Below are 12,010 nucleotides of genomic sequence, written 5' to 3' on the forward strand. Positions count from 1 at the left end.
AACCAAGAGATCCTTGAAGCCCATGATGTGAGTGACAGAGAAACCCAGGTCCTGAGTCTCTGGGAATGGGTCTGAAGCCTTCACTTTCAGGCCACAACTATAGGGCATGAGATCCTAATGGGAGATCCAGCCCATGCCCTCTACGTGGAAGCTCTACCCCATGTAGAGGGTAAAATGGGCTGCTCCCCAGGGCTCACTGCACCTAGGCTGCAGCCTCTCAGAGGTCATCTTACAGGTCTATGAAAGGCAGGTGGCTCTCTCTGTGAGGCTTGTTCTGGGACCCAGTGTGTGTGTGTGTGTGTGTGTGTGTGTGTGTGTGTGTGTGTGTGTGTGTGTGTGCTTAAGGGCTCTGAGCATGTCCAACCTTTCTTCCTGATGCCCATGGAAGGGAAAGACATGTTTTTACTTCCACTGCCCATTTTTAAGTGGGACAAGGACATACCACTGTGACACTAAATGCCACCCTGTCATTTCCAACTGCCACCTCCCTCCTTTCCCAGAACCCTTTCATCTTGTAAAGCTTAGGGTTTTTTTGTTTTTTTTTTTTTTTTCTGCCTTTAAACACAGGCTTTTCATTCTCAGGTAAGGCAAGCTGAGTCTGTGAGCCCAGAATTCACATTCATCTGGGATGGAAATAGAAACATCCCACAGTCTGCACCCCTTACCACGTGCCCCACAGCCATCTAAGGGTGGGGGTAGTTCAGTCATCTAGGTGTGTGGGGCTCTGAATTCTAGCCTCTGCACCCGTGTACACACACACGCGCGCGCGCGCACACACACACACACACACACACACAGCTATTATTCTAGCACATTGTATTTGTATTATTGCATGTGCTCTGTGGAACATTTAAAGTATGCCACAAGGTTTGTCCTCCTGTTCTGACATTTCTTCTTTTCATAGCTGCTGCCCTCCAAATGAGATAATTCAGGCCCTTTGGACGATCCTGAGTAGAAAGATTTGGGTCCTGTGAGGAGACCCTTTGCTCTGGCTCTCCCAGCTACCCTGGGATACCCTCCCCTTGCCAGCTCCCTTTCATGTGCAGTCAGCTAAACCTATCTTTAGCATCAGGTCAGTTTCCTCAAGGCATCAGGTCAGGCCTGAGAGGAGGGTTCCCCCCAACCCCCACCCCGGCTCCCTGGGTGCTGTCCCTGAGGATTGCAGCAAGTCAGGTCTCCAGACGGCTGCAGTACTTACATGCAAGCTGTCCCCACTGTGGCCTCACAAGCTGATCAGCTACTCCTGACTCCCACCTTCCTCCTCCAGACAGAGCAGCAGAGACTGCAGAGTCCACACTGACAAGTGCTGTAAGTCATTGTCCCTGGAAGTTAGTCAGTCCAGGGTTAGCCCAGGACCTGTAGGGAGAGCCTTGCTAGTGGGTCAGGAGCATAACTAGCCTTCTGAATCTGGCACTGCCTGACACTCTCTGGTGGGCAAGACTTAATTTCTATCTGAAAACAGCAACTGCAGTGCCTGTCCAACCTAGTCTAGCTTCTCACGGTGGTATGGGCAACCACAGTGTCAGTGGGTGCCATAAAGTCCAAGTGCGAGTACCATTGCCATGTTAAAATTTTGCTCACACTTATGGTTTTGCAAATTACTAGTGGGTTCCCAATGACAGCCTTGTCTTCCTGATAGCACTTGGCTACATGAACGGCTGCCAGGAAGGACTAGGGTGGGGTAGGCTGTGGGAAACTACTTTAAAGCTGGCCTAGCAAGGTACCAGTCAGGGTCTCTCATGAGACTACTATCTGCAGAGATCACTGGGAAGCCAATTGACCTGACAGGACAGGAGTAAAGATGGACTTCCCTACGTGTACAATGAAAGCCAGGGATGCCATTGTGCCCTAGACGGACAGCCTAAGAGGGTGTCCTTAACTAGCTCTTGGGTATCAGGAGGGGAGCAGTGACAGGCTACCCTGGGTCCACTTGAAGCATCGTCTAATTAATTAGAAAGGAGATGTTGGCATTGGGTAATTTTCTTCGTTTTGTATGTGAACTTGATATTTTAAGTGTAATATTTAAAAGATGATAGGTGTGGTGTTACAGAGCTGTAATTCCCACACTCAGGAAGGAGTCAAATGCAGGTTTTGTGGGTTTGAGGCAAGACTGGTTGACACAGCAAATTCCAGACCAACCATCACTATACAGTGAGACCTTATCTTAATATAAAAAATAGATAATATATAGGATATTCCCTCCACCCTCCTCTCTCTCTCTGTCTATGTGTGTCTGTCTGTCTGTTTTTGTATGTGTGTCTGTGTGCCTGTGTCTTTGTGTGTCTGTCTGTGTATAGGACCCTGAGCATCCTGCACAAGCACTCTGTCACTAAGCCACATCTCAGCCCTGAGCCATCACATAACAGGATCTGAACAATCAAGAGTAGCCACCTCACTAATCAGTCCATCCACCCAACCATCCTTCATCCATTCCTTCACCAATTCACTTGCTTAGGACAAATTCACAGAAAGCCATTGCTTTAGAAACAGGCCATATTTTAAATCCCTGCTCTGCCGAGGCAGCATCTGTGGCCTTGGGCAAGTGGGCACCTCTAGCCTCTTGGTTCCCTCACCCATGAAAGGGCACCAGCTCTGCACGGCCCAGGCTGCGTGCGGATGAGTGGCAGGCAGAGGACCCTGAACAGAGTCCTGAAGACTGAGTTCTCCTTCATCATCAAATCTGCTTACTTATTTGCTGGTGTCCCCAAACCCTCAGAGCCCCTGCTGCCACCCTGCTCTGCTCCTGCCTGCCTCTGGCTATGTCTGTCCTCAGGGACTATGGAGGGTGGTGTCCCCAAGGAGCACCAGCCTTATGTGAGGACTAGTGGGTGCTGGACTTTGTCCTGCTCTCTGCTCTTCCCCGTGATATATTTCTGAGTCTCCCAGAATTCACGTGTTGGCATGTTTGTAGTGAACTTCCTGTTTTCTTTTTTCTGCCTCTCCTCTTCACTCTCACAGGGCTTTCTGGGTCAGCCTTTAATCAATGGGTTTGTGATGGAGTCCTGCCTCAGGGAGCAGGAGCTGAGGTCCAGTGTTCCCTTCAAGACTGTGACACCAGTTACTTGCTTTCTCCATGCTAGTCAGACCTCCCTAAGGTCCTGCTACCTCTCAACAGTGCCTCAGTCTGGGGATCAAACTCGTGAAACCTTTATAAAAACCTTCAAACGTATGAGCCAAAATAAACTTTTTCTTTGTATAAGTTGAGTTTGTTACAATAAAAGAAAGCATGTCAACACGGAGTCCAGGGTTCAGGGATGGCTATTCCTGGTAATGCCTCCTACTGTGCATGTCTTACCTGTGTACACACGGGGAGAATGAGTTACCAGGGTCTCTCTTCCAGTCCCATTGTGATTGCACCCTGTGACCTTACTTGTTCGTTGCTACCTCTTACATAAGCTGGGTTGACAATGTAACCAATCCAGTCTGTACTCTCTCCTAACATGTGAAACACTGTCATCTGCTTTTGTTTTGTTTTTTATTTGTGAGGACAGAATCCGGGAACTGGGCTGTCTTGCATCTCCCCCGCCCTTGCCTTGGCATACTTTTTTGGTGTCTGTTGTATTTACTCTACAAAACTACCTTCTTGCAGGTCTTGCACAGCAGGTTTCTGCAGGTGCAGTTGACAACTGAGAATCCAGCCAGGGCTCAGGATTCTTGAACCAGCCAAGAGCAGTAAGTGGGGGCACAGGATCGATTGTAGGAGGTGGTGTCCACTGATGCTCACCACTGCCGTCTTCCAGGGCTGTATCAGCCTGGGCAACCCACAGCTACCCCCCCGCAGGTGAAGGTTGCAAAAGAACCCCCACCCCTTTTCCTCCATCAGCCCTTCTACCTTCTACAGGGTCAGAAGTAATTTCCAGGTCAACCAGCGACTCCTGCAGAGGACTGAGAATTACCAGTCTTGATAAGTGTGAGAGCATCACACATGTTGAAGGACAGAACTTTCATGACACATACACATACGTTTAAAGGTGAACCTTCTAGAAAGGTCAGATTGAAAACAAAACAGGCAAAGGTGGACCCTGAGGGAAGCTGGTCCTTGGAGTGTGCTACTGGAGGCTACTCCGTCGCCCAGCCCCGCCCCCACCCGTGGCCCCGCCCTACTCATAGTCCTCCCAGGTACAACTTATTCTCCCTTGGCCCTACCTCCCAAGCGGCCCCGCCTCTGAGTCGTGTCATTGGGTCCTTCAGCAACCAGGGAGCATCTCTGTGCTGGCTCAGCAAGCCGTCCTGTGCTCACTGGAAACCTCCAGGGTTGCCAAGCTGGGTATCTTTGGGGGTTAAATGGATACCTTGGTTAGCCAGACCCTTACTAGAAGGCTTTTAAAAACTGGGTTTTTCAAGCTCCACCTCTGTGACTTGGCCCCGCCCACAAGACCTTCCCGGCAACCCCTCCCCTTCTGTGGCCCCGCCCCTCTGTCCGGACGCCTAGGCTGGGTGGGGCTGGCCCGCCTGCTGCCCTTCCCGCTTCCTCCCGCCGCAGGCCTCCACAGTGTCCAGCGCGCGCCTGGCCGCCTCGCTTTCCGCTGCCGGCCGGGAGAGGACCGGTAAGCGCGGGCAGGAGCTGGACTGGGAGCCGGGGAAGCCAAAGGAAAGCGGAGCGCCTATGGGCCTCGGGAAGGGGCGTGGGGCGCAGGGTCTGGCTTAGGCACACTGGAGCGGGTCAGTTTGTGGCATCCTCGCTCCAAAGGTCTGCAGGGACCGGTCCCGCTCATCCCCCTCCCTCTGCCCGTGATGAACCCCAGGGTGCCTGACTCTAGGGGTCATGGTTAACTCCTTCAGCAACCCGAGAGCATCCCTGCCCACCCCTACAGCAGGCTCAGCGAGCTGTCCTGTGCTCCGGGTTGTCAAGCCAGAGGTCTTTCAGACTTGAGAAGATACCTCAGTCCACCAGACCCTTTCTATAAAGCTTTAAAAACCCAGGTTTTCAAACTGCTTCTTCGTTACTTAGAGACGCAACCTTTCCAGCCTGACCCAGATATCTAGATGGTACTGCTCTGCTTCCTGACGCTGGCGGGCCTCATGCTGGTACTACAGTAGTTTAAGAACCACGAGTGTACAGAGGGTCCTGGAGACAGGCCAAATGCCCTGTAAGGAAAATACATTATAGGAGGTTACAATAATCTCCCCTTATTGGAGGGAGGTACAAACATGTTCCCAAAGAGTGTCTGAATCCCGGGATGAAATCCAGACGTATAGATTGTTTTCCTAATATACATACCTATGGTAGAGCATAGCTTGTGAACTAGACACTAGATGAATACCCGTAAGGCAGAGCAGGTAAAATGATATATACTGTGATACGATTGTCACCATCACTACACTTGTGCCATTATTAAGTAGAATAAGGGTTGCTTGGCCAACGGCACTGCCGCCCTAAGAACTGTTGAGAGGGTGACTAGCCAATGGGCAGCGTCTGCAGCGTAGATTACTAGTCCAAGGAATGCTGCATGTTCTAGGAGGGACAGTGTGGTGTTAACTGAATCGGCTCACCGTGCTGCTCAGAACTGAACAAAGTTTAAAAATCTACAAATTCTTTATTTCTGGAAATGTTCTCTTAATATTTCTGGACCAAAAATGGCTGCTGGTAACCCAAACCTCTGAGGGTCCGTTAGGATACAGGGTTTCCATTCAAACACCGAGGTGGCTCACATTTACTCGCTCTCCCAAGGCCACGCAGCTGCGAAGAGGGGAAACTGGGATCCGAACCCTGAGTTTGGGTCCCCGGACATTCCCACTGGGATGTTCTATGAAGTCAAGGAGATACAGTGCAGACATGCTTTCCTTATTGCTATGTAGTGGGCACCTGAGAGGCAACCCATCCATCCCAGAAACTCAGCCCACCTGCCTCGTGGTTAGAACCTCCCTGTCCCATCAAGTGAGCATCAGTTTGTGTGCTGTGCCAGAAGCAGGCCGTCCAGAGGGATGTTTAGTGCCTGAATGCTGAGCAGGTGCTCACAGGCCTGTATTTAAGGCCAATCTCTCCGGGCAGTATGATGCTTCTGAATGGTAGTGTTCAGTGTCTGAATGACACACCACCCCTGTTACTAGCTTAGGAGGCTTCATAGAGTATGTCATTCTCTGTCAGCCAGCCCTGTCCCATCCCCTTTCAAAGCCAACTTACCCACAGGAGGGTCTTTAATCACTATTATCCAGTACTGATGCGTCCTGGACTCCTCTCTTGACACTGAGCTTGAGGCTGGTGTATAGCACCCACTTCCTCAAGGTGACCAAACACTACCTGGTGTACTTAGGGCTTAGCTGGGCCAACCCCTGGACCCATCCCAGGATTCCACAGTACAGTTAGTACCCATCTCCACTAAGCCTCCAGCATACCTTGGGCTAAAAACGGAAGTTTTCCCAGAACCACTGCCCACTCCTCCTCGGTGCCATCTCTATCTTGTCCACAGGGCCTGGTTGTTCACCTGTTTAAACAGGATGTTATTCTCATTAGACACTGGAACATTCCCAGTGACTCTTCAGTCACCTTCATAGGATGGAGTTCCCTGCTGATGGGTCCGGGTTTCCCTGACTGGTGCGATGTCTGTTGGATGCTGACTGCTAGGCTGAGCCAGGTCAGGGGACTGACTTGATCCCCATTGTACACCCTGGTCAGGGTGTATGTGCAGTGAGGATTGTGAGGTCAAGTGGTCACTACCGGTTGGCAGGTGTTCAGCCTTTTGTTTGCATGGGCCTTGGGGCCCTCTAGTGGAGAAACAAAGCACTTCATCAAGGTTGCTGTTGGCTGCCTTACTTTCCCCAGGGGACCTCCATAACAACCCAGCCTTTCATCTTTCACACCCAACCAAATATTTTCTTCTAGACTTTTAAGAGTTTTAAATTCATACTTATTTATCCATGTGTGTATGCGTGTGCGTGCGTGTGTGCGTGTGTGCGTGCATGTGTGTGTGTGTGTGTGTGTGTGTGTGTGTGTGTGAGACAGTGTACTTGTGGAAGTTAGAGGACAACTTAAAGTCAGTCAGTTCTCTCCTTCCACCAAGTAGGTCCCAGGGACTTGTCAGGCTTGGTGGCAGGCACCTTCACCTGCTCAGCCATCTCGCTGGTTCTAAAGTTAGTATCTTGTAAATTTCGTTCAGAATTTTGCCCTGTAGTATGTTTAAACTTTGATACTCTTGGATTGATCTCTTATTCTTTCTCTTTCTTTTCTCTACTCTCTAGGGGTCTGAGTCTGAATCTGTGATTTTTGGATCAAAAGGCTTTCTTTTGTAATTTTTTATTTTGATATTTTTCTTGTTTGTTTGGTCCTTCTGACTCTTCTCTCTGGCTGTTCACCATGTCCAGGCTCTACCCTGCCAGCAGAGGGAGCTCCTGTCCCTGAGACCTGAGGTGTCTGCCCATAGAGGGAGGCTCCTTCAGATTACTACTGGGTGTGTTGACTGGGTGTGATACCCTGCTGTTCTTGGTGGTTGCACCCCATTGATTTGCACAGCTAATGAGACATGCACATCGCCCAAATTCTTCAAACATTTGGGTTTTTACGAAGAATGGTGCATTATTCTCCTGGAGACATTTAAGCAAGCATCATGGTAGGGGTGTCTATCCAGTTACTCTCCATATCTGTGGGTTCCTCATCTGTAAAGTCAACTGATCTTGGACTTGAAAATATTCAGTGGAACCAGCTGTGTCTGTTGAATAGCCACAGACCCTTGTGCTTATCATATTAGCTGAATAACCCATGGCCATTTCAATAACACAGGTCTATATTGGGCTGTATTGCAACTAGGTCTGCCTAGGCCTTATGCAGGTGACATGTTATATAAGGAACTTGAACACTGGAGGTTCTGACACCTACAAAGATCCTGGACCTCCTCAGCACCACCACACATACCTAGGGAGGACAGAGGAATCCTTCCCATTTTCCTTAATTTCACTACTCTGTGTGTGTGTGTGTGTGTGTGTGTGTGTGTGTGTGTGTGTGTGTGTGTTTCTAGAGTTTTAGAAACCTCACCAAATTCAAGCAGGACAAAATTGCATTCTCTCTGGGCAGTAGGAGTAGAAATTTTTTCACACATGGCTTACTATGGGCTAGGAACAGGGACCCAGGCCATGCAGTCCAGTGAGAGACTTCCCTGGATCAGCCTGGCTGGAAAGCCCTGATCTCTATCATGACCTGGTTTCTTTGTATATCTGGAAGCTCATTCATGACTAACCTTAATCTCAGTGCAATTAGTGGTCAGCCAGGAGTGATGGTGGGCTTACTTGGCTTTGCTTACTGTGTTGCCTGGGCTGACCTTGAACTCCTGGGCTGGATTGGTCACCCCACATAGCCTTCTGAGTGACCAGAGTTACAGGTGCTGACTGCAGGCAGGGCTGGTGTGTTTCCTGTGTACCCAGCACCAGCTGTGTGGCTCCACTCCTCTAGTTGCCGAGTTCTTAGAAAATAGGGGCCTTCTTAGTTGCTTATCTCAACCACACATGCTTAAAAGTATGAATGCTGCCTTCTGCCTGGAGGTTCTGCGGCACTAGGCTGGCTCAGCTTTCCTGCCTAGTTCTTAATTGTCCAGCATATTTGGACTGGTCCATTGGCTCCTGCTTACTTACAGGATGTGCTTACATATCCTCCTCAGATGTGGCTCAGTCAGTAAAGTGCTTGCTGGGCATGGATTCAGACCCCCATGCCACAGGAGCATGCAGTGCACACCTGTAACCTCAGCACTCCACAAGAAGAGGAGGCAGGAGGATCAGAAGTTCCAGGTCATCCTTGCCTACGCATCTACTTTGAGGCCAACTGGTCCTTCACTTTAGCTATCCACTCGTGTTCTGAGAGCACCTTGCTTTCCCATAGTCCTGTAGTCATCTGATTATCTCAAAACGTTTTCCCTGTTGTTCCAACTTATGGGAGTCACCGTCCCTCCCAGAATCTTGAGAGAAGGCCTGTTCTTTGGAGTACTTTGAGTTGTTTTGTTTTGTTCACAGAGTTTGTTTTTTAGCCCTTTGATGCTGTGAACCAGGCTGTCCTCTAAGCATGTGGCAGAGAACATGTTTTGTCCCACACGGGCAGTCTTCTCTCAGCCCTGTCCCCTAGGGAAGATTGGATGGGCTATTTTGGAATCACAGAGTGAGATTGGCCATTATTTTGTAGTGGCCAACACATTCTATAATAGCAATTCATCATTTCTCAGTGTTCTGGGGTACTGGGCAAATCTCAGCCCAGGAGGGCCTGCTGGGGTCACTGGTTGGCCCTCATCCCTGCCTCCCTCCTCCCGCACCTCTGGTGCCTGTGAGGCCCTTGTGGGACCTCTCTAGTGGTGTCTGTCTTTCCAGCCTTCAGAAGCATACAGACCATACTCTGTGGCCTTGACTTGTGTTCTGTGCCTGAGGCAGTGTCTTCAGGGTGTGCACGCTCGATAACAACTTTGTCAGTTTGGGCTAAGGGGTTCCTTGACTTATTTAAATGTTACCTAACCAGACCCACCTTGAGGTTTCCTCCAGGCCAGTGTCTGGTCCTCCTTTCCAACACATCCTGCTAGCTGCTTTGTTCTGTTGGAGACGCACTTTCTTATTTCTGTGTCTCATGTTTGTTGAGGTGAATTTGTTTTTATGTCTCATTTGTGGCTGAAGACTGGACTCTCTCAAGAGTGAGCCATTTCTGGGACTGAGAGTCTCCGATTAGGAGGACGTGCTGTGGCTACTTGCTGCCTGGTGATTTCTAAAGTCGTAGAACACCATTCTGTGCTGTGTGTCACTGTTGCCAAGTGACTCATTATGTCTCACCACCCAGTCCACAGCCCCCACTGATGGATAATCCGGGCACCCCTCCGCCCCTCCCACCTTAGAGCCCTTATTACACACCCACCCCTGCCTTTACCCTGTGCCTGTCAGCTGTTTCCTCAACTTGTGTCCAACACTGGACATGAGCCTTACTGCATTCCAAGATGACCTTGGAATGTCTCCCGCCCCCATGGAGTTCCTTTTGAACCTTTTAATCAGCCTGTTATTGTTTCAGAGGTTTTCAGTACTAGAGGTCTCCAGACAATCTGAAGAGTGTCCCCAGAACCTCATATGGGTGTAAGGACCAGGGCTCTTTTGGAGCTCTGGTTGTCAGTTCTCCCCAAGGAGAACTGAGGTTTTAGTTCCTTTTCTCATTGTTATAAACAAATACCTGCTAGAATCCCATAAGGGATATTTATTTTTGCTCAGGTTGGAGAGAGTACAGGCTATTGAGGCAGAAGGCACACAGACACACAGGCAGGAACCCACTTGCATCTGGGCAGTCCAGGAAGCACCTTTCTCTCTTTATATCCACCCTTAGACCGCAGTCCAGTGACAGGCTTAAGCATCTCTGCAAGGCATGCCTCAGCAATGCCCTGGGCACTTCTTAATCTAATCACACTGGCAGACAGAGTCAGCCCTCCCAGCCACTCATCTTCCAGGCTACAGGCAGTGAGACTGAGTTGGAATGTTACTAATATGGTGAAGGTCACAATGTTCCTGATAGTCCTTGGGTTGCTACAAGCCTTGGCTTAGTTCCTAGAGTTCTGACAAAGGTGGTTCTGACTGTGTCTTGCTGGTCATTCGTTCATTCACGTTGGATGTTGGTGTTGAGGATACAAGCCAGTAGGTGCTAGATGAGAGTTCTGTTCCTCCTCAGTGCCAGGTCAGGTCTTTGATTGCTTGGTTGACAGGGAGCCTCACTTTCTTACCTCCAATGCGTGTTTAGAGATCATTCCATGGGTGTGTTTTATCCTCAGGCCTGTGCACATGACATTCAGTGGCAGAGAATTGGGGTGTTGGAAGCTGTAAAGCTGTAACTTTTATTCTGTTGTAATTGTTGTCTGGGAGGCTTACTGCCTCTGCCGGCTTACCTAGGCCTAGTCCTGGAAGCTTCCACCCTCCCTATAATCTAGTCTAGGCCTTGAATGTTTTCAGCCTCTGAGACTTGCTGCTCAGTAAGCTCACCGTTTCTAGTTCTTTCTGATCTCTAGCTGGCTCGTTCATCCCAGCTCTTCTGGTTCAAACTGCTCTCCATGCTGACTTTTCTCTTGGCCTCTGAATTGCTCTGCTTTGCCTCAAACTAACTCTAGCTATCTTTTCTAATCTGCTGTCTTCTCATTCTCTGCTCATTCTGTCTTTACCTGTGTCTAACTTGTTCTCTCTTCAATCTGTCTCTGTAAAACTTTGTCCTAGTCTGTCAAATCTTTCTCTGATTTGTTGGTTTTTTTCTCCCACTCAATTAGACATCTCTTTCAAATATGGAGAACTTTACCTTCATTGTTTGGGATTAAAGAGGTGTACTAAGGGTGAGTCTGTATTCTAGCCAGAGGGATTAAAGCTGTGTGCTAAGGGTTCAAATAGCCTGTAACAGCCAGCCCTGAATGGTGGCTGCCAGGTGGATGGATAGAGGTCCTGGGGAGACAGGAGTTCTGCCCTTCAGCCCTGTCACTTTGTGTCTCTCAGGTCAGGGCTGCTGGGCTCAGCCGTGTGCTGATGGAAGGGACGGAGGCCCGACAGAGGAGGCTGGAAGGCTGTGGCAGGCTGAAGGAGCTGGGGCCACGGCCCAGCCATGATGCAGGAAGTCTCCCAGAGGCTTCTGAAGATGGACATCCAGAGGTCTCCGAGAGCCAACGCATGGATGCCAAATCACTGGAGGTCCAGCCCTGCAGGGAGACTGCCCGCATCATTGGCTTTCAGGTGGTACTACCCTTCCTGCTTGCAGGCCTGGGGCTGTCCTGGGCTGGCTTGCTTCTGAACTATTTCCAGGTAAGAGACAGCTTCCCTGGGGCAGGGGAGCCTGAGGAGTGGGCAGCTGAGACCAGCTGGAGGGTTGGGAATCCTCTTACACACACCGTCTTTTCCATGTATTGGATGAGGTTCTTTCAGCTTAACCCAAATTAAGCACAGTAAGATAGTAGCTGGGCCCAAATTAAGCACAGTAAGATAGTAGCTGGGCCCATGCCTTGCAGATACACCCAGATTCACTGGACCACTTCCTGCCTCATTTGTTCTATGAGGGAGTAAGGAGTGGAAAGCTAGTTTGTTTCCATTGCAG

At 49.8% G+C, this 12,010-nt stretch overlaps 1 protein-coding gene across 2 annotated transcripts in view; it reads left to right on the top strand.

The window, feature by feature from the left end:
• Positions 1-587: 587 nt before the first annotated feature.
• The window catches only part of Slc41a3 (solute carrier family 41 member 3), a 45,295-nt gene continuing 33,872 nt past the window's right edge, over positions 588-12,010 (top strand). Inside the window, exons 1-2 of one of the 2 annotated variants that reach the window (XM_076940104.1) lie at positions 588-1,308; positions 11,419-11,721. In XM_076940104.1, coding sequence (XP_076796219.1) covers positions 11,449-11,721 — 273 coding nt within the window. In that variant the 5' untranslated portion in view covers positions 588-1,308; positions 11,419-11,448. Of the gene's footprint in view, positions 1,309-4,400; positions 4,548-11,418; positions 11,722-12,010 lie in introns of those variants that run through there. The other variant, XM_034512642.2, reaches the window with a different exon arrangement.

The sequence above is a fragment of the Arvicanthis niloticus genome, chromosome 9 (genome assembly GCF_011762505.2).
Source record: "Arvicanthis niloticus isolate mArvNil1 chromosome 9, mArvNil1.pat.X, whole genome shotgun sequence".
In the NCBI taxonomy this organism is placed as follows: Eukaryota; Metazoa; Chordata; class Mammalia; order Rodentia; family Muridae; genus Arvicanthis; species Arvicanthis niloticus.